Source organism: Protomyctophum parallelum (genome assembly GCF_964188405.1).
Source record: "Protomyctophum parallelum genome assembly, chromosome: 10".
Classification (NCBI taxonomy): Eukaryota; Metazoa; Chordata; class Actinopteri; order Myctophiformes; family Myctophidae; genus Protomyctophum; species Protomyctophum parallelum.
In genome coordinates, this window is record NC_139704.1 from 38,953,414 (window position 1) to 38,979,882 (window position 26,469).

General features: G+C 44.1%; 1 protein-coding gene across 2 annotated transcripts; it reads left to right on the top strand.

The window, feature by feature from the left end:
- On the top strand, positions 1 to 25,977 carry LOC310866089 (UPF0524 protein C3orf70 homolog A-like). Of its 2 annotated transcripts, XR_014569878.1 has the most exons (3): positions 1 to 664; positions 20,040 to 25,451; positions 25,518 to 25,977. XR_014569878.1 is itself a non-coding variant. In XM_083775406.1 (2 exons), exons 1-2 carry the CDS (start codon positions 478 to 480, stop codon positions 20,774 to 20,776), a joined length of 924 nt encoding a protein of 307 aa, XP_083631532.1. In that variant the 5' UTR covers positions 1 to 477; the 3' UTR covers positions 20,777 to 25,977. The 2 variants fall into 2 exon arrangements, 1 of the variants encoding a protein (XP_083631532.1); XM_083775406.1 differs by having other exon boundaries at positions 20,040 to 25,977.
- Positions 25,978 to 26,469: the final 492 nt, after the last annotated feature.

The following is a 26,469-nucleotide window of genomic DNA, read 5'->3' on the forward strand; positions in this document are numbered from 1 at the left end:
TAGAGCGAGGGGATCGAATGCTGCGATCCGTTGCTTTTATTAACCACCAGTCAGGACTCAGGCGTAGCCTACAACAACACAGTACAACAGTGTCGAATGGCCAAGTTGAACGTGTTGTGCACGGTGGTTCTCTACAACTGGACACGAGGACAGCTCTGGGGCGGCCGTGAATGAGCGCTCAACAACTCTTTTCGACGGCCAGGCTATTTGGAGAGAGACAGAGAGTCCCTCCGTTTGGATTGTTTGTTCCCCGATGATGACGATGATGATGGTCCGTGCGTGAACGCGACACCGTTATTTTTCCTATACACATTTTTTGTTGCGAGATGCGCCGTTATTCGCACCGTTCTCTCCGATGATGCGGGAGACTAGTGACTACTACTACTACTACTCGGCTTCCAGGTAGAACGGAGGTGGCGAGGTGCTCTGCTGGTACCGAAGTGGGACAGTGTGGGCACAGGACAGGAAGGAGGAACGATGGCAACCTCTGGAGGAGTGCTGGGATCGAAGAGCGTCAAGTTGGACGAGGCTCAAGCCTCGGCGAAGAGCTGCGCCGGGCGGCCGGACTTTCTGCCGTGCGACGGCGGACAGTCCGCCTGCGCCACCCACAGCCACGGGAAGTGTTTCAAACTGCACTGGTGCTGCCACCTGGGCTGGTGTCACTGTAAGTTGAAGTTCATGTCAAGTCTCTCTCTCAAGGACCCCCAATTTAGTGGACCCCCGTTTGAAAAGATATGCCAGGGACGGACCCCCCAATGATATAAGAGAAGATTTATACTGCTCTAGCAGTGATTTTCAACTATTTTAATTTCAAGGACCCCCAGTTTGACATGGATTAGCTACGGACCCCCCATTCAATGGCATTCCTATCTCTGGGACCCCAATTTACATTGTAAAATCAATGTTAATTTAACTCATAGAATATTCAAATGGACCCGTCACGGTCCATTTGGTTCTATTTGGAAACTCTGAGTTACAGACCCAAAAGGGTCCATTTGGTTTGTAACTATCATTTGCAGGGGACCCCCTGGAAGTCCCTCAATGACCCGCGGGGGTCCCTGGATCCCACTTTGAGAACCGGCCAGTGGTTCTCAACCCTTTTAATTTCAACTCTGACGGTATACAAATGTAATGAAACCAAATGGACTCCAGTCGTGAGGGTCCATTTGGTTTCAGTTGTAGCCTACACTCTCAGAGTTACACAGACCTAGAAGGAACCCTGTAGAGAGTCCCTGCTTTGAGAAACAGTGGCATACTGGCTATACTCACAGTAATATCCTCAGTGTCGTAGCCTACAGCTGTTGAACAAAATGGAACCACAATAGGATTGGGTCCTGTTTCCGTTTGTAGATTACACTGCACTCTCCGTTAAATGAAGGGTCAATTTGGTTCCAACCGTTCCATAAGCTTCCATTTCTATTAGTTCTCAAAACACAGAAGAGTTTACTGTGTAGCTATACTACAGGCAGGCCTACAGTAGAATAACATAGAACACGACTGGCTATTAAGTCAAACTGAATTCTATTCTTCCCTCCCTAACGGAACAGAATGGAGTCCCCCGTCTCTCTCTCTCTGAGAGTGACAGTTACAGTGTACCGATACTGTACATGCTGAAACTGCTGATCAGGGCATTTAGTGGCAAAAATGTAAACAAAATTTGTTTTATATATATATATATCTCAGCTGAACGAGACAAAATACCAACTTCATGAGTCTGCGGCCTCTGTTGTTTCTTTTCTTTCCACTTAATTTGTATTGATGACAAGGACAACAAAACAAAAAAAGACAACACAAAAAAGAAAAGGAAAAAACAAAAGCAAAGACCTCTTGTTGTCTCAGAGACATTATAGGCGCACTCAATAAAACATGCTGTGGTACATACATATCCTGCTATGTTTTTTTGTCACGGTAGATTTGCTGATTAGGCTTAGGCTGTGTTTCTGTCCTCTGCATTTAACACATCCTAACTATCAGGAGCATTGTTGGGCTATTAATACATGCAGCACCTAGGGAGCCGTTTGGGTTAAGCGTCTTTGTCAGGGACACTTGGGGCTGTATTTTGCGTGTCTTAAGTACCAGGTCTTATTCCCTAACTTGAGTAAACTAAAGACCTGGAGGCGTGATCAATGCTCTTTGGCCACTCAGAATAGCCAAATGGGTACTTAAGACACGCAAAATACAGCCCTTGGACTCATACAGTAGGCCAGGGGCCAAGGGCCCCAGGGGTGAACCTCATACAGTAGGCCAGGGGCCAAGGGGTGAACCTCATACAGTAGGCCAGGGGCCAAGGGGTGAACCTCATACAGTAGGCCATGCAGGGCCAAGGGGTGAACCTCATACAGTAGGCCATGCAGGGCCAAGGGGTGAACCTCATACAGTAGGCCATGCAGGGCCAAGGGGTGAACCTCATACAGTAGGCCGGGGGCCAAGGGGTGAACCTCATACAGTAGGCCAGGGGCCAAGGGGTGAACCTCATACAGTAGGCCATGCAGGGCCAAGGGGTGAACCTCATACAGTAGGCCGGGGGCCAAGGGGTGAACCTCATACAGTAGGCCAGGGGCCAAGGGGTGAACCTCATACAGTAGGCCATGCAGGGCCAAGGGGTGAACCTCATACAGTAGGCCATGCAGGGCCAAGGGGTGAACCTCATACAGTAGGCCATGCAGGGCCAAGGGGTGAACCTCATACAGTAGGCCGGGGGCCAAGGGGGAACCGGCGACCTTTTGTTTACCAGACAGCTTCTCTAGCCAATTCCATTCAGCTATGTTAACCATTCAGCTATGTTAACTTTAGCTCACTGTGATTTATTCTAGTCTCATGAAACCAAGTTGTCTCATTAAAACAAACTGGTGATTAGAAAAAGGCGGGCGTCTCTAAACTGTACCTCGACAAACTGTATAGTAAGTACGTATACGCCCCTCCAGATGACATGCCTTCACTAAGGTGGTAGACTACTTCAGAAACATGCATGCCTTCTCAGTGCACTCACTGCCTTCCGACTAGTACTACTGAATAACATCTAGACGCTTTGGCGTGCACAGATGTGTCATTTCAGACCATTGCAGGTGTTAATAATGCAGTATGGGAAGCGTGTCTGTAAAGTGCAGTGTGCTACACAGATGCCTGGTCTGTCAGTGTGTGTGTGTGTCCTATAATGCAGTGGTTCCAAAACCTTTTAGCCCGTGACCCAAAAGAGAACTAGTGAAACCAAACTAGTGAAAATAGCAGATCTACAAGCTCACAACATTTATGGAATTTCTTAGATTTCTCGTTGATTTCTCCATGAAATTACTGAATTTTGTTTTTAATTCATGACATTTTTTAAAGTGTTTTGAAATAGTAATTAAAAACGAATTGAAGTTGGAAATAAAAAAATAAAGGGACCCATAAAAATTGGTCCGCGACCCAACCTCGGGTCCCGACCCAGTGTTTGGGAACCCCTGCTATAATGGACTAATGTACCTCATATTTGTAGCTCATAGGGAAGTTGTACAAGGAGGAGGAGGTGTGAGTCATGTGGGAAGGAAATGCATAATGCATCAATTAGGGTAAATGTGAGTGCAGGGAGCAGATAGCCTACTTTCAGATAAAGGGTAGCTACTGTCTAGATGGGGCAAGATGCTATATTTAAATACAAGTGAACGGAAGCTCTATAAGGCTCCAATAGAGATAGAAATGATTATTCCTCATCTGTTTTTCAGCTGCGTTTAAACTTTGACCTATACGCAATCGAAATGATGCTTTTAATGCCTGAAGACAAATCGGTACAAAATAAATTATTAATTCACGTCAGATCTCCCACAGAACAAAACCGGAAAGGTTTCCTTAGCTATGGTTCTTTGCGTTTATCTGTGTTTATCTGTGTTCGTGTTAATTTAGTTAGAAATTAGAATAGAATTGAGTTAGAATAAAAATTGTTTTAGATGTTCAAAATCAAGTAGAATAGATGGTATATAATTTGGTCTAGATAAGATTGTTGACTAAAACGGCAAAATAAATCTAAAATTGATATGGACAGAAGTCATTAGTCATGGCAGATCACAGCTGGTGCTGTTAATGACAATGACTCCTTTGATTGCTGTCTGACCTCTGTCTCTGGAACGCGTTCACATTGTAGCAGCTGACACACTCCTAAACAATACAACCCACATAAGCATTAGTTGACATTCTTATCTCCAGTAATTATTAATTACTATAAACATGCAATTAATTACTATAAACGTTGTCCAGCTTTTATTTTTTAAAGATTAGTTTTTGGCTTTTCTGCCGTTATTGATACAGTATCAAGTGAAGATGGACAGTTAAGAGGGAGAGAGAGAGAGAAGGGGAGAGACATGCAGCAAAGGTCGTCATGAACGGGACTCGAACACGTGACACGCTGTCAGGCCAAAGCCTATATGCGCCTGGACCACTTGGCCAGCGGGAGCCCCAAACGTTGTCCAGCTTGAGCTTGAGTTAGAAACAGTGGAAAGTGACTTTATTAATGTTTTTGACTTAATGTTACCATTGCTTTTCAGACTGGTTCTCTGTTCTGTCTCTTTTCTGCTATTAGGTCATTTTGTACAGGGCCACACAATCGTTTCAGAATCGGCATCGCAGTGTATACGTGTATGTACACATGCAATATTTACTGACATTGGATGCAATGTAGCTAAGGCAAATTGATCAAGTCAGTGACAACAAATTAACTAACTTTTAATTCTTTGGAGAAAACAAAAACTGGCAAGGTTTGCATTTTTAATGACCAATCAAGAAGAAAAGCAAGTCCATCTGATGAAAAACATGATTTAATAACATGACTCGCACTGCACTGCAATATACTGTAACAGTGCTGACATTTGTACCATTGAGCTAATAGAGCCTGCATGCTTGCTCAGGGGATTAATTTAATCTTGACCTTCAGGTCAAAATTCAATTCAGATGTGTCTAGGTGAGACATGACCTTTGATACGATCTAAATGTCTCAATAGAAGAGCAGGGAGACAAAATACATCCACCCTAATTGTAGGCTATAATTTAAATCCATAAGCACAAAATGTTTGGGGGATGATTATGTCCCCTCCATTTTTATCCAACTTGGCCTCGTCATAAAGTAAATACATATATATAAATAAATAAAATACGTGTGTTGTTTAGCACTGGCATGGCACACATGCGTGTGTGTGTGTGTGTGTGTGTGTGTGTGTGTGTGTGTGTGTGAACGCGTGTGTGCGTTGGCGGGAGTGATATCGATGGTGCATCTCTCAGTACTAGTCTTGGAGGAGCTGTGTCTTTGTTGTTCATGTCTTTGAAGAGGGCAGTAAAATGTGTGTGTGTTTGTGTGTGTGTGTGTGTGTGTGTGTGTGTGTGTGTGCGTGCGTGCGTGTGTGTCATAGTGTGCGTTTGCATCAGAGAAAAGGAGACAGAGAGAGAGAGCTTGTTCTGTCAGAGCCTTCTAGAGAGATTTAACGAGCCAGGTTGCATCAGGTGGGTAGTTTGTTCTGATTCTATTCATTCTGTAGACGAGCCCCATTCCGTTTTTTCCAGCGTTTAACACGTCTTCACAAGTTGTATTTGACAGGGCTCCCGCATACACACAGCAAGGTGGAAACACCATGATAGGACTTTTAATGGGATTCACGTAATCCTGATTCAAATCTTTTCATCGATGACTTTTTGTCAAATAAACTTAAATCAAAACTTTTAATCATTTGGTTATGACAGATCGTATAAACAGGATATATGGTTAAAAGGGGTTCCTGGGGCTCTGGCCTGACAGCGTGTCGCGTGTTCAAGTCCCGTTCATGACGACCTTTGCTGCATGTCTCTCCCCTTCTCTCTCTCCCTCTTTCCTGTCCGTCTTCACTGTAACTATCAATAAAGGCACAAAAGCAACAAAAACATTCTTGAGAAGAAAAGGGGTTCACTTACACCGCGCCTCAAGCCAAACTCTGTACATTAAACTGTACATAAATCTAATCGTGTTTGGTTTGCTTTTTTCAACACGAAACAATTAAAATGTATTTCTTATTATCGACTAAATTGATTATTCAGATTAACCACCTTTTTTATAATTTTATCGCATCGTTTTTTTTAATTAAATGGATTAGTTCAATTAACTGTAGCACACCTAGAGTGATGTTAGTTTAACGTGACACGAGAGTGTTGCCGAGAGATAACGTAGCAGTAAGACAAGTCAACATGAGGCCCTGAGAGAACATGACATCATTGCACTTTGCATCATTCGCAGGCAGCAGTAGTCTGGAGCGTATAGACGAGAAGCAGACTCACGGCTGGAAGATTACTGGTTTGAAAACACGGACCGCCTGGGATGATCTGGGTGGGGAAAATATACATGAAACTTGCAACCACAACTGCCATTTCAAGCTGAATGTCCGAAGTAGTTTTAAGTTACCACTTAAAACCACTAAAGCATCCGTGTCATTTTAGATGACACAGGTGATGTTTTGTTTTATATAATTATTTATTTATTTGAGGGGCGCTAGCCCCTCCTATACATATGTTTAATGTTTGTCTTAGAAATACTGTCTCCGGCCCAGGCCGTAGCGTAACGGTCTGGGCACCGGACTGGTAATCCAGTCGCAGTGTGCCGCGGGTTCGACTCCCGGACCCGACACGGCCTTTACTGCATGTCATCCCCCCATCTCTCTCCCGTTTCCTGTCAGCCTACTGTCTGTCCCTTCAAAAATCAATAAAAGGCGTAAGCCGCAAAAAAATATCTTTAAAAAAAAAAAAAAAATACTGTCTCCAGTACAGTAAAAATACATCAAAATGGTACTTGAGTACATGTACTTAGTTACTTTACACCGAATGTCGTTGTGGTGTTTCGTGGTCATCGTCTGGGGACTGCAGATAGAGAGGCCAGCTTCCTGGCGTGACCGCGTGTGAATAAATCTGTGATTTAAATAAGACTGTTTTCTTTGTCACTTAACCTGGTTTAAAGTGCTGTGTGTGCTCTTCATCAACAAGCCTGGGTAATTAGATTTGTTGTTAGACAGCTGGCTGAATAACAGAGTGCTTATAGAGTGAGTCAAGTCTGGTAAGGGTTAATAACAGAAGTAAATGATGATGTTGCTGTAAATAGAGGCTAGGCCTTTAGGGACTGGGGGGGGGGGGGGTAAGAGGAAGGGAGGAGAGGAAGAGAAAATAATGGGGGAGAGAGGGAGGGAGTGTGGGGGCTGTAAGGAAGAGGAAAACCAAGGAAGCAATGAAAGGAAGTGGGGGATGGGGGAAAAGGAGCTCACATGGGAATGGAAGGAGGGAATGGACGGAAGAAGAGAAGGATTGTAGACAATAAATGAAGGCAGGGGAAGACGGACAGAGAGAGAGAGAGAGAGAGAGGAGAAGTGTCACTGTCCTACTTGCTAGTAGAGTTAACAGTCTGCTTGTCAGTGCCATCCCCCCGGGGTCTGCTACCACTGTGTAAGAGAGTGTGTGTGTGTTTGTGTGTGTGTGTGTGTGCGCGCGCATGAGCGTGTGTGTCGTACAGCATGTTTATGCATGTGTGCGTGTGCATGTGTGTGTTACAGTACCTAAAGGGTGTTTGTATGTGACGTGTGTGTTGGGGGGATGTGACCTTAGAGTATATATGAATAGAGACGGCACCGGATATCTCCTCCCATCCACTTGCATTAAGTTGCTCAAAAGCGCATGAGGCGATTTCACTGAGGAACAGAGTGCATTCTGGGATGGATTTGCCCCAAACTCATGAACGCGCTGGCCGTTGACTATCATTGCACGCATTCACGTATGAAACAGCGGCGCTCACGTATGAAACAGCATTCACGTGTCATCATGAACGTGCACAATGCTAGTCAACGGACAAGCGCGTTCATGAGTTTGGCCCAGCGCTGCAATACCAAATTCGGCCACTATGTCCATTTTGCCTCAGGGTTTCCTCCGGGTGCCGTCTCTATTCATATATACTCTAGACTAGACATGACGTTAAACCTACGCCCCCTGGGGGTCATGAAGATTTTCTCCCATTCAAAATCCCATACTTAAAAAAAAATCATGTAATGTAAATTTATTTTCCAAAAATACAATAAAAAAGATCAGACCTTGTCTGAAGTGAGTGGTGCAACAGCGCCCCTGTTGGTACCCTAAACATACATAATGACGGACGGACATTGCTGGTTCTAGGAGTGGTTGCACCACTCAAAAATAGTCTGGCAATTATGTCAGGTAGGTGGCTTTAAATGCTGTACAATATTTAGTTATTGCAGATACAGTCCATGTTTGGAGAAACTTTAATTAATTCCAGAAGTATCTCTGGACGAATACAGTAGGGAATCACGTAATTCACTGTTCCCACTGTAGCACTCTGTCATAACATTCCTGAGATTCCGTAGATGATGATTGAGCACAATGTACCACAATAGGAACTATAGTCTCCATCAGGGCTGTTTGTGTTATCCTTTTAGTATTAGCTTTTGTGGCTGTACTGTTTTAAAGCTTGTTAATAAAGTATTCAATCAATCGATCACTCAAACCAAATAACACTCACTGAAAAAACCAATGTCACAAAATATTTTTGATTTATTGGTTATTTGATGGAGCAGGTGTAATGGGATATGTAGTCATTAGGCAATTCCTAAGCCATATACTGTATAGGCTTTTATTTTCTTACTCTTTAGATACATTTGTACTTTTCACTGTCATAGTGTTACAGTCTTAACAGATTTTTAATGGGGGAAAGAAAGTACCCAGGGGGCATTTGGTGTGATGAAAAGAGGGGAGAGAGAGAAAGGGGGGTGAGACCTTTGGAGGATGGGAGAGCTGATGAATGCTACATGGCAGAAACTTTAGTCTTGATGTTTAATTCAACATGCTGAGAGAGAGAGAGAGAGATAGGAGGGTTGAGGTAATGTATGAAGGAGGGAAGAACATGAAAGAGGAACACTGCATATTAAGTGTATTCATTGATTAAACTTCCTTTCAATTTTCCTCTGATATTATATACTGTAGACATCATATCAAAATGATAGAGATTTTCACCTCTGGCACAATGTGTCACTTTTTGCGGACGATGCCACACGATATCTGGTTTCATGTATACTGAGTGTGCGGAGTTTCCCTTTATTTCCCCTCATATTCCTTTTGTGGCTCCAGCACCTCCCTAAAGTTTTTTTTCAGCAGATGAGCGGTGGTCCCTCTTCTAATTATGTATACTGGGAGTAAAAGTACCTGTGCTATTAACCCACTAATGGCCAAGTTGCCAACCTTAATAACATCTTATTGTGCCTTAGGCCAGCTTTGGCTGACTTTTTGAATGACAATAGAATAATGTGCGATATGACCACAATGTCACGAAATATCTCATTTTAAAGCTGCACATCTCTAGTTTACACCGAAAAACAAAATATGTTCCTAGCATGTTCCTTCGTTTACTTATAAGCACTTTAGTACACCTTGGTTTGACTTATCACTGAAACCAAGGTCTACTAAAAAGCTTATAAGTAAACGATGGAACAAGCTATAATCATAATTATTTTTTCATTGTAAAGTAGTGACTTGGAGCTATAAAATGAGACATTTCGTGACATTGTGGTCATATCTCACATTTTTCGATTGCCATTCAAAAAGTCGCCAAATCTGGCCAATGCTGGCCAATGCCCCATTTCTTAATTCGTCATTTTAATGCAATAAGAGGGATCAGCGATCTAAATACAATACATCAAGTTTTACTTTCGATTTCAAAGTAATACCCAGAAGTTCCACCTGATGGCAGGAACGTTCTATTATTCTGATTTTGACAAAAGTGTTAAATCTGGCTAAATCACTTCCTGTCAAACGAGGTAAACAAAGGAAGCTAATTTGACCCCTAGCTTATAGCTTGGCCGTCCGGATTGCTAAACTAACATTAGCTTTGTCATAATTTAGTCAGATTAAGCTTAAAAACGGCCAGGAACATCCCAAAATATCACATTTTTTGCCGCGGATCACATAGAGACGGCGCGCGTGCACGATAGTGCACGATCGCGCGGGTTTCGGCCGGTTTTTGGTAGATTACATAAAAATAATTTAAAAAATGTCAAACAATTGCAATATTTTGTTATAAAAAGACGTACTGACAGGGCAGTACGTCTACTACGCAGATAACGTCATTGGCTTGGAGGGATTTGTTGATTTACTACGTCAATTAACATGGCAATCTATGGGCTTGACGTAGCCTTGGCCACAAAGGAGTTAATTCATTTTTGAAAAAAGAAAAAAAAAGTTTTTCTCCTCTGGTGAAAAGTTGGATTTTGCATGATGGCAAGCTCTCAGTCAAATCTGGTCACATATTTCCCCAGCGCTTGCTCCATGCTCTCTCATGCCCTCTAGCCAGGCTACTGCTGAAGTGACTCAACATGTGAAACACACGAAACTTGACCACCAAACATGACTGCTGTAGATGGGTTGGTAGAATACACACCTGACGAGACGCCAGAGTTTATCTGCCAACCTGCCGTGTTCTCAGCCAACTCTCTCCCCTCATTGTACTGTAGGTGTAGGGGACTATCTAGTAACTAGAGCATGTCTGAAATAAGTGTCGGAGCTGAAATCGACGTGTAAATATGAAATAAATGCTTAAACATGTAGCTAGGTGTAAACAAGTGAACCTTTCAAGCCTGTTTTCTCAACTCGCTGTTTTCTGCAAGACATTACTCTAGAAGCCATCTCCAAAACTGGTGGGCCAAACTGAACAACCAATATGTCAATTTGAAGCTATGATTCCGTGCTTTCATATGACATTAAAAAAAATCAATTAGCGGACGAAAATAAAAGCATGGGTACAGAGGCTACCTCAGCAGCAAAGTCCCTCACTGTGACAGTTCAGCCCGCAGTGGCACGTTAGCATGCTCTGATTTCTTAGCTTACAGACTGTTGACTCTGTCAAATTCAAAGGAAAAGAGGGCGCTCTTTTTCCTTTCTTTTTTGATGATGGGTTCTCAGATTGATGACGTACTACTGCACCTTAACACAGAATGAAAGATGTCAAAATGTATTTGTAATAGCCTGGATATACATCTACAATAGGAGTTTGAAGGAGTAATTCTTTCACACCTATATTGATATGCCAAAAATATATTATTATTATTATTATTATTATTTACTACTTTTGGTGTCATCACCTCCGATGTATTCTACGGACTCACCTACCAGTAAGGAGCCCCCGCCAGGTAGGATGTATAGAACCCTCGTCCTACTCCTCCCGCCCAACACTCCCTGCTGACAGGCACCGCCCCAGCCTGTAGGATCACATGCGGTGCCAATTATCACTCTCCACACCCAGCTTCCCTATAGGCTACCCCAAACACAGGCCCAATGTGTTCCTGTAAAACCGTATGCACCACAGTGGATTTGACCTCTGTGCCGGTGGGCGGGCACTTTAGCACTGCGCCACTCGAGTATCCTGCCATGGCCAGGGTATCTCCGTGTAGATATTTTAGTCTGGAACTTCGGCATGGAAGATTTATTTCCAAGGGGCGGTTACGAAATGTAAATTCAAGTGCCAGACCAATCTCCCAAGGGATTTCTTTTTCCCTGTGGCAGATTCGTCTGGTTTCCAGGCTATACCACCCGAGCGGCGTGCTTGAACAATATTCAATAGAAAAAAAACAGTTTGGTGCTGAACTTATGCTTTTAGCACCATGGCAACCACAAGCAGCTCCCTTTTACTAACAAGTGAAAGAAGCAGTGTGTGTGTGTGTGTGTGTGTGTGTGTGTGTGTGTGTGTGTGTGTGTGTGTGTGTGTGTGTACTCTCCACAGTCTGGGAGTCCTCTTGATGGTGAAAGCATATCATTGCTGTTGGGCAGAAACCTCCTATCTCCATAGTTTATTGAATGCCCCACTTGATACTAGCGTCACTCGAGCATAACGATCTGCTACTTCTGCCATTTCTTAATTTGAATCCTGAACAGTAAAATTTTTGGACATATGAGGTTTCCACCCGACAGAGACGATACACTGCCATTATCTTTAGTCTTGAGCAGAGGGCTGCAAGCTATCCAGATGAAGTGCCCAGCCTGAGGACCTCAGGCGGTGGTCAGGTCAGGTCCAGAGCACACACACACAGCATGTGCTTTGAATGTGCTCAGTAGAAAAATCACAAAACTCAGCTCCGTGTCTAAATGGGCCATAACACAGTACAGGGCGTATCTGTATACTGTGTGTACTGTACTGTATATTTGGCTCCAGTAAAGAAAATCCAATTATATGGATGTGAGGACTCAGGAACCACAATTCCACATACAGTAACGGTGAGATTCCAATGTGGATCTCGGGACTATGTGGCCAAGCTTGTGATGTAAGTCGTCTCACTTTGAACGGCTTGAAATGAATACAAGAAACGGGACTGTATCAAATACGAGTGACTGACTATCGTAATCCATACAGAGCCACCTTCCTGATCATTTTGTTTATTTTTGGACCCGGATTCTTATGCGAGACGATTCTAAGATGACCCAATGTTATTTTCCATAGAGAAAGGAAAAACGTTCTGTGACACAGGGGATGAGCGAGTGACGTCAGCCTTTCGGTACTCTATAGATTTCTATAGATTATAACATTTAAGGTGTTATAATGGAAATCCCCCCGGGGGTCCTGACCCTGAGAACCACTGCTTTACACCACTGTACATCTTCTCCACCTTCACATGGTTCTAGCTCATTCTGAACGCCGCTCACGTCCTCAGCTGACCAGAAAAGCATGTCTCTGCATACCTCTGCACTTGGTCTTGAACCATGAACCTGTATTATGCAAAAGGTACGCATTGCCGAACACGTTATGTGACATGGAATGTCAAAGGGTATGTTTAGACTGTGTAAACAGCCCATTGAGGTTAATAATGATTAGCATCCTAAACGTGTCCGTGATCGCCAAGCAAAGCCTCACCTATAGCTAGCGATGCAGTTATGCTAAGTGGCAATTAAAATGATTGGCGTGCATGCACATTAGTTTACGTGTTGTGGGGACGAGGTGACAGAAAGAGTGTGAGAGAAAGGGAGAGGTGTTACAGGGGAAGAGATCTAAGAAAAGTACTGCATAGTGACAACTGTAGTCACCACGTAGTAATTACTCAAAGCAAGCAGCCTTTAAAGCACTTAAAGTACTTAATAAAAATACAGTATATAGTGATTTTCTAAATACACAGGCACCTAAAAGAAAATCACACCTGTGTGAACCGAGTGGTGCAATTCCCCTCTCTCTCTCTCTCTCTCTCTCTCTCTCCCTCTCTCTCTCTCTCTCTCAGCACTACCCCTCTCTCTGTTTCTGGCACCCCCTACTGGTATTAATAGATGCATGCACGCAGCATTACCCCGTGTTCCAATTTCACACGTGCTCTTGACTGATACACACGGACATTCCTGGTTGTAAGAGTGGTTGCACCACTCAAAAACCGTTGTGCAGTAGAGGCTGTAGAGGCTTTTTGTTAAAAACGGGCCAATCCAGCAATTGTTCATTGTACATTCCCCTGCAAGTGGCAGACGCAGTACACAATTAAGTAACGTTAGGTTCGGGCCGCTCACACCTACGTTGTGCCACCAATCAGTACATGCGCAGTGCGAGTGGAAAAATCACACCTGTGTGAACTGAGTGGTGCAACTCCCCTCTCCCCCCTCCTCTCCTCTATGTCTCTCTCTCTCTCTCTCTCTCTCTCTCATTAGCAGACAACAGTGCAGCACTAATACTATCTCTCTCTCTCTGTGTTTCTGGCACAACAGCGCCCCTACTGGTAATCAGTCATACTGGTGCTCATGAACCCAGCGTTGATTCCATTTAATTTGATGTAATGAAATGATCTGTTTTGATCACATTTGCTGCTCTCGTCAGCTGCAGCAGAGAAGGCAATGCATTACTTTACTTTGTCTTTTAGTTGATTAATAAGCTTCTGGGTCCCTTGTTCATTTATGTCCCCCACAGGAAAACAGGTTTTTCAATGACAAGTTCTGGCAATCAGGGTTTAAACGATTGAAACTAATACGGCCTGTTACCCAATACATTATTAACTAGAAAAAGTTCCCCTTGGGGCACAGGTCTCCACCAGGCCTGGTCATGTTATTGTGGCCTCCTGGTGGCGCTAAAATAGGCCAATATGAAAAGGGTGCCATTTCTTCTTACACCTTTGATGGCAATTGGATGATTTGAGGCATTTTGTTAAAAAAAATGTGTTTTGCAAAAAAGGGTGTGATATATTCCTCAGCCCACTAGGAAAGTGCGTGAAAAACTAAATTGCACACTGCGTTCATGATTTGAGGCTTTTTGTTCAAAACGGGCCAATCCAGAAAACTTTGAAAGCAAATGTTAGCCAATTAGGATGGAATATCAGATATCGGACATGCACATAACTATAGAGATACCGTGTAACGATACTTCTGTAGAACAACGGTTCCGTTCGCCAAAGTTCACAGTTTACAATAAGATTTGCAGTTCTATAGCCCTGCAAATCACTGCATTCACTGTATCACTATATATACGATATCTCTGCAAAGGCATATCATGGAGACATTGTATCGTCTCAACAATATTTGTCAACATATCGCCCACCCCTTAAAATGTTTTCTAAATTCTAACAGTTTTCTGAAAGACTTTCATAAGTTTTTGTTACTGTCAGAAGGAAACCACCTAACTCAATTTTTTAGGTTTTACACACTTCTGTGTGTTGTTTAAAAAATTATTAAACCAAAGTATTAAATAGCGCTTTGGACAAAACCTCATAACTCAAACTGTCTGCTAAAGCACCTCACACCAGCACCTCTCCCCCTCTCATGCAAGTAATTGACAATATATAAAGTCACAACACCAACTTTGATGAGACAGTATTGCTTTGTTTTCATTCATTTCCTGAAAAAAAATCATTTTTCATTTACATTTTGGAGCTGTTAAGGACCCCCCAAAATGATATGAATTGGCTGCAGACCCCCATAAACATGTATTTGGTTCCAGGGACCACCAGAAGCAAATATGTGAGTTTAAAATGTTCAGTTTAAACATACCGGTATATTCAAAGATTTGCACACATTAAGATTTTTTGAAAAATCTTGAAAAATGGTGACACACTCATATAGTCTAAAATTATACAAATGCTTTCCCGGTTTGAATAGTTTATACCGCACTACTTTGTTATTGCAGAGGAACCAAAACCAAATCATTTCGGCACTACAGCGCCGAAACAGCGGTAAAATAGGAGTATGAATCGGCCCAAAGTCTTGAATGTTGGATCTGATTCTCTCTGGCTCGTGGTCTTCGGTGCATAGCCCGGGTGAGATGATAGATGATGTAAGTGGGTCCCTGGTGGGAGGCGCCACACTGCGTGTGGTTGGCTGCCTGATGCCTCCATTGTTAGGAGGCCCAGCAGCTGAGCTGAGGCACCGTATAGGCAAGGAGAGTGAGAGCGTGTGCTGTGCACAGATATAATAACTGAACTGAATTATTTCCCCCCCCCCCCCCCCCCCTTCTCTCTTTTTAATTTACCCCAAATCCAACCTCGGGCCAGATAGGACCCCTTCGAGGGCTGCCAGTCTGTCACCCCTGAAAAACACTACTGTCTGTATCCGACTCCTCCACACAGCGCAGAACCGCAAACCCCGTGGGATGCAATTAAAACGCATTAAGTTCAACATCCCCCAAAACAGGTGTTTTGACAGAGACTTAACGTGTGAGTTAACGACAGCCTATACTTCATGAACAGAAATTGGATTGCCAAACATCCGTGCATGTTATGTCTAGAATAGAACAGGATGCTAAAAGGTTCTTAGTTACCCCATTAAAACAGGGAAAGCATCCGTGTCATTTTATAGATTGCATGCATACATGGCTTGGTGCCGCGCTTGCGAGCTTGTACATCTGCTTATTTTTAAACATTTTTCAAACATCTTGAAAGTGTGAATACTACTGATTTAGAAGGCATTTGTAGAATCAGCCTAATGTCTTAATGGGTTAAGAGGCTTAGAGAGAGACTATATGATGTATCAATATTGGCCAATATTTCACTCCCTAATATCAGTCAGCCGCGCACATACATTTGTTAATGCTTCTCTGTTTTTGAGTGGTGCAACCACTCCCGTATGTGTGTGGATAGCTGGCTGGCTGGGTGGGTGTCTGGGTATGAGCACGAAAACAGCATGGTTGTTTTTCACCACCTGTGCGCAACCTGACGCACACACGCACGTATTAACTGTATATATCAGGGGTCCCCGAACGTTTTCCTGTGAGGGCCACATAACCTTTCCCTTCTCTGATGGGGGCCGGGGTCAGTTTGTAACAGAAAAAGTGTGACGATCGCAGGGGTGCCTAAACGTAAACATTTTTTTTCCCCAGAAAGCCACACATAACCAAATATTAATAACCCGTGCACGTACTGTACATGCAGCACTACAGGGCTGCATAGTGCATGTACTGTGCATGCAGCAGTGCCAGGGTTTCCTGCACAATGTTGTTGGCATGGCGCTGCGCCATGCTTGAAATAAATCGCGCCATGCCAAGCAGTTTTTCTTTTAGGGGCCTAGTGAATCATGGTGTGTGTGTGATATGAAATGTCCAGTGCCTCCCCAGTGTCTCCCCAGTGCCTCCCAGTCCCCCCCCCAGTGCCTCCCAGTGTCCCCCTGAGTGCCTCCCCAGTGTCCCCCTGAGTGTCTCCCCAGTGTCTCCCCAGTGCCTCCCCAATGTCTCCTCAGTGCCTCCCAGTGTCCCCCTGAGTGCCTCCCCAGTGCCTCCCCAGTGTCCCCCTGAGTGTCTCCCCAGTGCCTCCCCAGTGTCCCCCTGAGTGTCTCCCCAGTGCCTCCCCAGTGCCTCCCAGTGTCCCCCTGAGTGCCTCCCCAGTGTCTCCTCAGTGCCTCCCCAGTGTCTCCCAGTGTCCCCCTGAGTGCCTCCCCAGTGCCTCCCCAGTGCCTCCCTGAGTGCCTCCCCAGTGTATCCCCAGTGCCTCCCCAGTGTTCCCTCAGTGCCTCTCCAGTGTCCCCCTGAGTGCCTCCCCAGTGTCTCCCCAGTGCCCCCCTGAGTGTCTCCCCAGTGCCTCCCCAGTGCCTCCCAGTGTCCCCCTGAGTGCCTCCCCAAGGTCTCCCCAGTGTCTCCCAGTGTCTCCCCAGTGCCTCCCAGTGTCCCCCTGAGTGCCTCCCCAGTGTCTCCCCAGTGCCTCCCCAGTGTCTCCCAGTGTCTCCCCAGTGTCCCCCTGAGTGCCTCCCCAGTGTCTCCCCAGTGCCTCCCTGAGTGCCTCCCCAGTGTTCCCTCAGTGCCTCTCCAGTGTCCCCCTGAGTGCCTCCCCAGTGTCCCCCCAGTGCCTCCCCAGTGTCTCCAATAGCAATACAAGAGCGCGGGCCGTAGTTTGGGGACCCCTGGTATATATGATGCTTTCGGGTTTGCCAGTACAGTACTGTACAGTAGAGGGTACATTAGAGGGGCCGCCACACGGTAACTGTCATTTCTCACCGGAACCGGCCCGCCCTGGGTGCGTTCCTGGGGGTCTGGAACTCCCCCCCCCCACACACACGGAGTTGCACCACTCACTTCTCACGTGTGATTTTCTCTTTCTCGCTTGTCTACATCGCATACAGCTCCACTTATCAATTATGTTTTTTATCTACAGTATCAGGCTTTCTCTCTCTCCGCTGCTCATTATCCCCCTCTCCTTCGGTCCTCATTACCATTCCCCCCTCTCCTTCCTCAACACCTCCTTTCTCACCTATTCCTCATCTTCTCTCCCTTCCCTTCCCTTCCCATCCCCCTCCCTCTTCCCTCTCCTTTACCTATTCCTCATCTTCTCTCTCTTCCCATCCCCCTCCCCCTTTTGTTTCTCACCTATTCCTCGTCTTCTCTCTCTTCCCATTCCCCTCCCCCTTTCGTTTCTCACCTATTCCTCGTTTTCTCTCTTCCCATCCCCCTCCCTCTTTCGTTTCTCACCTATTCCTCATCTTCTCTTTCCCTCCCTCTTCCTCACACATCCCCCTCTCCCCTTTCTCACCTATATTCCTCCTCTTCTTCTTTTTCTCTCTCCCCCTCCCTCCCTCCCTCCCTCCCTCCCTCCCTCCCTCGTTCCTTCCCCTCGCCCTTTCCTTTCCGTCCCTCCCGTTCACATCCTTCTCACATTAATCTCAATTCCAATGACCCGTTTCCCTCATCCTTTCTTTCTTCTGGGTCCAGAATGACAGGATGTGTTTGTGTTGTTAATTAATTATTCTGTAGGGACCATCAAAGGATCGCACAGACGTTTCCCTGCTTCACGAGTGTACGGGAAGATGGAAATAACGAGCTTGAACTGCCAGTACAAAGTAACATATTTATCAGAGGTTAGCATGTGCAGCTGTTACAACCAAATGAAACTTGAGAACCACTGCTCTGGGAGTGGTTCTCAACATGTGGGACCCAACATGACTTTGGGGGTTCCGAAGATGACAGTAAAGTGACAATAGGGACGTTTGAGACCTTTTTAAAACCTCAACAAAGAAATGAAATAAGACCATTACTGCATTAAACATAATCAACAATATATAAAAACTGGTCAAACATTGTCCAAATTACCAAATAATATGAGAAAGAGACAACTGCGAAAATATCTGCAAGCTTGCTTGGCTAGATCTGCCATTTTCACAATATGTATCAGTGGAACTGACCAACTCCTAGACATTCAAAGTCCATGTACAGCCCAAAGAAAACAGATTCAGATTTTCAGTAAGAAATTGCACATTTCCCATTTACTACGTTAGTTTGAAAGTTTGCCAACGCTATATTCTTGGGCTTCCAATTCCATGCAGTATAGGGAGTCCGTCATGACGCAATGGCGCTAGTGACGATTATCTGACTGACTGACTTGTCTGTCACCATCTGTTATTTATTGCCTCAGCCTCGCCTAGGAAGTTAGGAACCTTGACGGCAGTGATACAAAACTACTTTAGCACCTTGTAGCAGCAGAAGCTGCTCGAAAATACTTCCTATTGTAAGAGAGTTGTTTGTTGTACAAACAAGGAGGCTGCAATATATATATATATATCACAGCAGGACTGGAGCAGCAGCAGTGACAGCATTTACTGTGTGGCCCTGTGTGTACAGTATATCCTTGTCAATATATGCAGTATAACTGCAGTGGTTCTCAAACCATTTGCAGTCAAGGACAACCACATTGATATGAAGAAAGGATTGATCTGTATTTCATCTGAAAACGTGTTGTGCCAGGGACACACGGAAGAGAAGATTTATGTTAAAACATTTAGAGAATTATTCAAAATCGTCCAAACATTTTCTATATAGATTTTTTTGAAGGAAAAAAAAGCTGATGTACAAGCTCACAGCGTGGCACGAGCTTGTACATCGGCTATTTTTTAATAGCTTGTACATCGGCAATTTTTTAATAGCTTGTACATCGGCTATTTTTTAATAGCTTGTACTGTACATCGGCAATTTTTTAATAGCTTGTACATCGGCAATTTTTAATAGCTTGTACATCGGCATTTTTTTAATAGCTTGTACATCGGCTATTTTTTAATAGCTTGTACATCGGCTATTTTTAATAGCCGATGTATAAATGGAGAAGTGGTTCAAATGACCGTGACGCTGAATTAACTCCCCCCCCGGGCCCCCCGTGATGTGCAGTAAACACTGTGTGTTTGTGTGTGATAAATGAGGATAGCTTAATATGGTGTGTGTGTGTGTGTGTGAGTGTGTGTGTGTGTGTGTGTGTTTGTGTGTGTGTGAGAGAGAGAAAAAGTAATTGAAAGCCTACACTGAACATACATCCAACCTCTCAGTTGTATTATTCCATCCCTCTACCCATCCACTGCTTCTTCTCCTCTCTCTCTCTCTCTCTCTCTCAATCTCTCCGTCTTTCAACTTGTATAATCATGTCAGGACAGACTGCTCTGTCATCTCTCTTTAGTGCGAACAAGTACAGTATATGATTTGTTTTCCGTAGAGCCACACACACACACACACACACACACACACACACACACACACACACACACACACACACACACACACACACACACACACACACACACACACACACACAGAACAGTCCCTTCTGAAGGTATGCCTCTGATTGTCATTATCTCCCTGGCAGGTAAATACGTGTACCAGCCAATGACCAACGTGTGCCAGCTTCCCAGCACGCCGGTTCCCTCCGACGCGCCCGAGCACCACTCCTCCTCCTCCTCCAGCCTCTCCGTGTCGCTGGCCGAGCGCTTCCTGCGGAGCGCTCCGGCCCTGGTGGCCCCGCCCCCGGCCAGCCAGACCAGGTTCTGCGTCATCGCCGAGCTCTTCGTGGACGACTATGTGGTCAAGAGGATCAACGGCAAGATGTGCTACGTCCAGAGGCTGCCCCTGACTCCGCCCCCCAAGGCGGCGCAACAGGCTCCAGCGGCGGCGACGTCGCGCGACTCCTCGCCGCCGAGCCCCAGATTTCCTCCCCCTGCAGCGTCGACCCCGAAGAAACGGCAGTGCCAGCCACGGCGCCCACAGCTCCGGCCGTCCGATGATCGCAGCCCTCGGGAGGACTACGGTAAGATAGTTAAGGCGGTGTCGGAGTCGCGTCCGACTGGACAGAAGTCACAGCCCTGCGCCTCCCCTTCCAGCTCGGAGGATTCTGGGATAAACGCGGTGGGCGGGACTTATACGGAGTCATACGACGAGGACGACGAGGACGACGGCGAGGAGGACGAGGAAGGAGATGAGGAAGAGGAGACGAACAGTGACGTGGAGTCAAGTCGGGGTTCTCTGTGGGGGAACGAGGAGTTCTCCCTGTTGGCTCCGTCTAGGTCTCTAGTGGAGATTATAGAGAAGATAGAGACCACTGTCTGACACACACACACACACACACACCATAAATACTTGTGCACCACAAACAGTGCGTGCCACGAATGGTCCTTTGTATAAACTGTGTAGCTAATCCCAGCAAATGCATAAAACGTATAATTGAGATAATTTTAGTTGACACACACAGACACACACACACACACACACACACGACCACTAACTAGTCTTAGCTGCTACGACGACAGAGCTGTCAACCTTCCCTATTCACTCCCAATTCCCTCCAGGTTTAATGTAAAGGCTTGATTTTCACGCATGGTCTCCTTTTTTTGCAATACAAGCCTATTGCCACTGCTATTGTTAAGCTATTCCATTTCCACAGCAGAGTCAAGAGGGACCAACAGCCACTAAACTCAATCCAAACGCCTTTGTGACAACATGGGACTGAGAGCACTTTGTTCACTGGACAAACAAAGACCGCCAGACCGATCGTCTGGTGGCATCCAGATGTAAAATGAATCACTGTTGTGTTGCTTTGTGGAGAACTGGCTGTCCTCAGATATTCTAACGGAAAAATTTATGACCCGAATATTGAATATAGCTCGGCAGTCCCCCGGTGTATGAAAAGTTGGATAAAATTTCAATGTCTATAAAGAAGGATACCAAGGTTGTGGACAACAATAGCACTTTCTTGGAATCAAATGGCTGCTTTATCTGCATGTCACACACCTCGTTATCCTTCATTTGAAATTCAAGTTTACCTTAGATCAGGGGTTCCCAACCTTTCTATTATCACGGACCAGCTGACAGTTAATTAAATGTCCGCGGACCGGCATGGGCGGGGACGCTGCACCAAAACCTAACCCACGGGGAAGACCGTTGACTGGCCTACGTAGCCTACCCGCTGCGCTGCTATAATATATCATTCACAACATGTTATATCGTTGACCTAAATGGCGTTATATTAACAAGGAAAGTATGATTCAAAAAACCATAGGCCTATGTCTTTTTAATTCAGAAATTACTTTGGACATGTGGAAAACTTTAGTTAAACATGGGTTACCTGGGTTACATCATCTTCTGATACAATATGTTTTGACATGAAATAATAATCCCGCACCGTGTAGTGTTTTGTTTCATTAGCACGAGCGTGACAAAATATTCTGCAGTTTGTTGTTGTTAAGCTGCTGCTGCTCTGAACCTTAGAGTATATATTAATAGAGACGGCACCCGGAGGAAACCCTGAGGCGAAATGGACACAGTGGCCTATAATTTGTCATTGCAGCTCAAGCCCAGCGCTGGTCCGTTGACTATCATTGCGCACGTTCATGTTATTGGGCCCAGACACGTGAACGAATGTATCATACGTGAACGCGCGCAAACGGCGCAATGATAGTCAATGGCCAGCTCGTTCATGTTATTGGGGCAATCAATCCCAGAATGCACTCTGTTCCTACCCGTTAGGAGGAGTGAAATCGCCTCATGCGCTTTTGAGCAACTTAATGCAAGTGGATGGGAGTAGAAATCCGGTGCCGTTTCTATTAATATATACTCTAAGCTCTGAACAGATACCAAAGGATTCCAAAGTGACGTCACTGTTATGCTACGCAACATGGAAGTAACACGGACTTGAAGCAGTTTATAAATCACAGTCAGATCCCTGACGAATCTTTGGTATTTTCATTCAAGCGGACAACCAGGAATCGGGATTCCCTTCTCGCGTACCGGTGGTCCACGGACCGGTGGTTGGAAACCTCTGCCTTAGATGACCAAAGAGCATCAGTTTAGTTAGGATGTATGGCCAGAAGAAGTGCTCATTGAATAGACGTCTCCTTTTGTTCCACGGCATTCACTCTGCCGGCTCCATTGTGGGAGACAGGAAAACATTTTGAATGGACTGCAAATAGCGCTTCCTGCCAGGTTTGATTATATTGATGCAGACAGTCTTGAGCCAGATCAACAAACGTTCCAGAGAAATGGTGAAATAAGTAGACTTAAAGGTATGGACACACCAAAGGCAATTATTCAGTACATGACAAGAGGGGCAAATGGCTATCAGACCTTTAATTTGTTGTGATGATCACAACAAATGAAAACGGGTCCTTCCTGTCCTCTGTGTGCTATGTCCTCCAACTTGTTGCGTTACATAACTCTATGGTTGCGTTTCATATTAAACATGTACTTCTCCAACGCAGTGAGTAAAAGGCAGAGGCATTAACTTGAAACCCTATAGCATCGACATTCTGGAGATAACATTCGGTGAAAATAATAGATCTACAAGCCCACAATGTGTGAGATCATTCTGCAAGCTTGCACATCTCTGCAATTTTCTGCAGAGAGTTGGTGTAGACTAGTAGACGGTAAGATTAGGTGTAGAAAGAAACAAGGAGATGACCTAGTAGAGAGCCCTGGGAGACTCCAGTCAACTAAGTAGATCAGATAAGAGTACAGTACATATATTTGAAACGTACAAATAGTGAAATGTTTCAAGCTATGTCCATAAAATAGGTTCTTCAATTTCCCTTACGTTTTTGCAAACTAGTTTTGTAAGTGTCTTACTACAGTACATAGAAATGGACACATTTTAAGTAAGACACACATGCCTGCAAATACATGCATTATAAGTTGAAAAGCACATAGGCCAGCTGTTGTGCTCGTCACGCTCATCATAATCAAGACAATGTTGTCACACGCAGGCCTGAAAGGCTACAGAGTCTGTTACCATGGTGATGGAGACATAAATAATAGCACAGTTGAATGATAAAAAGCACTTGGCCATGGGATTTCTCCATGGCAGCCATGCTAGCTAGCTAGCCAAGTAACTCCAGGCCAACATATATCTTCTTAGTGTTGGTCCAACTATGGTGACACACCACAAACGCACATGGACTAGAGCAGTGGTTCTCAACCAGTGGTCTAGGCACCACCCGTGGTACTTGAGGGGGTTCCATGTGGTACCCAGGAAAATGATGGAAAGTTGGTATCCACCCTAATAGATTTTTAAAGATGGAGTGCCGTGATTGTTTAAAACATGATCATCAGGTACAATGATTATACTAGGAGGAAGATTGTTTTCACAAAAGTGTACAGAAAGTGATGTTTTTATGTGGCCACACCCTCCAGTTCATTAAGTATACCTGGTTTTCACCTTAGCACCACCCACCTGAACTTAAGCCTCGCCTATATGATAATGGGGGGAGGGTTAGAGGAGGGGTTAGGGTTATGATGACACTAAAATGGTGTTTTATGGATTGGGCCTTTTGACTCGAAGGCTTTCAGTCCAACCAAAAATACACAGGGAAGACATATTTGAATAATATAACCACACCTGTTAACTCCATAGACACATACACAACAGAAAAAGCACAAAAATTACGGCGCTCCCATCTTTAAAGAAGAGTTCCGCACTAGCCGGTATTACTGAATTCTGTTGATAATATGTATATGAACCACCAATATATAAGGCGCTGGTCCTTCAAGAAACGGTACTCAAGAGTGGTGGTCCGTGGCTCAAACGCCGAATAAATAATGTAGGCTACGTTGATGAAAAAGGTTGAGAACCACTGGACCAGAGAGTACTTGAATACATTTTGGTTGCCATTGCAATCTCTGGATAAGAGTATTGAGACAGTTGTGTAACACAGCGTAGGTTTTGGCGTGTCCCCCCTTTGCCCCCCGCTGTACTCTTGTGAAACTTTATTTGTGATTGTGTCCTCTCTCAATTAAAAGATGCATCCTTGACAGAAACAGTGATGTAAATACAGTAGGTTTTCAATGTAATGGGTCCCGGGACCCCAGGGTCATTTTATGAGTCTTACTTCAACGACGTTAGAGTACAGTACTGAGTACAGTATTGCATCCCTGGACCCCCGGAGGGTGATATGATCGTGTCCTTTCTCAATTTAGTGAGTTTAAGGATGCAGGATGCAGGCTATTTGCATCACTGCAGAAATACTTGATGGCGACTGACAGCCGGGAGCTTTTGAAAGGTATTAATCTCTTGATCTGAAATAGGAACAAATAATCACTTATATTTATAGATTTCTTTTTTTATATTTTGAGTTACTGTACCTTGATTTCTACAGTGTCTTAATGAAGAACTTTATTTTATTTTATGTAAGAGCCTTGTGTGCCTGCAATACTAACACAACTGTCTCAGTGCTATTTCCATCATTATTGCATTATTAATATGGAGTATATTATGCAGTATATTTGGTGTGTTATGACAAATTATGTAAGGTCCCTACAATGCTTTCTGACAATCATTACGATAACAAGGCCGTGTAAAGGCAGCATATTGTGGAAATATACAGTAGACGGGTAATCTTCCCAAGAATTATACAATAACTAACAATTGTATCTTGTACTATATACAGTATGGCTGTATGACCCCTTAATTACAGTATGTAAATTTACTTTGTCCTGATTTAAAATGGCTTTCTTTAAAGACATTTTAAATCATTTAAAGAAGGTCCATGTTTCAGGGTTTAATGAAAAGCAGCCAATGGACACCAATTAAATAAGAGTAGTGGTTCCTGAGTAGGTTAGCACAGCAGTAATCTCTATGATGTCAAACCGTGACATCTTATACAAAGTATTATTGTAAACATGCACAGACTTTTTAAAATCAATAAATAGTTCACAAAAGGAGGATTCCCAAACACTGGGTCGGGAGGAGTTTTTTGGGTCGCGGCTATCTGCAAAGCTCCATATCTTGTTGATCGTCTATTTTCACTACTTGTGTCTCGGGAGACGTCAAATTTCCCTTTTGGGTCTCGAGCTAAAACAGACCTCTCTCAGGCATGTGGCCCACAGACCACAATGTGTCATTTGAAATTGACACTGAATTCAAGACATCTTTTGTCAAAACTGTTGCCAAATTATAGCCGGCCCAGTAGCCACTGTTCAAAAGAATCATAATGCTGTCAGTCAGTCATACTGTATGGGATACAGAGGACGAAATATATATCTAAAGGATGGCCATGTAGACTTGGATTTATTTTTTGACAGGTTTATTTATTTGAGCAACTACAATAGCACAAATAGTAGCCCAAATAAATATTTGCCATATTGAGGCTGGAGTGTGCATACTTTATTCTATGAGTTTATTTGGGGCCACACAATGACACAACCTCATATCAACGTCAAATTATTTGTACATAATGCTAAATATATCATACATGACCAATAAATAAATGAAGGTCTATGTCAATAATTTAACCAAACAATAAATATCTTTCTGTATTCTTCTCATTCCACAATCAGGTTTTTCTTTTTTTTACATCCTTTCTTTCTGTAACTTCCATGTGTGATAACACATGACTGAGACACAAAACACGATGGGATATACGCACAGAAATATCTGCAATATGGCAGCATACAGTTCTAGCTCTCAGCTGGTGTCCAATTCACTCGACTGGTTCAAAATGTAAATAATTTCCACAACGACTCATAAAGGAGTGTGCAATGCATCCTTAAATAAATGTGTCCATTATTATTGAATATAATATAAAACGAAAATAAGATGATCCCGAAAATCCATTTGAGAATATATTATTTGGAAGTGAATGGTCTCCAAACCATGACAACGGATGACAACGGACTGGACTCAAGCAGCATTTAATAAATATAATCAAACAACCACCAATAATCTTTTAGGATATGAAATGAATATGTTTTTTTGTTTCCACCAGGCCGAAGGCATGGCCAAGACTATGTTTCCGCCCCTGTGTGTATCCGTC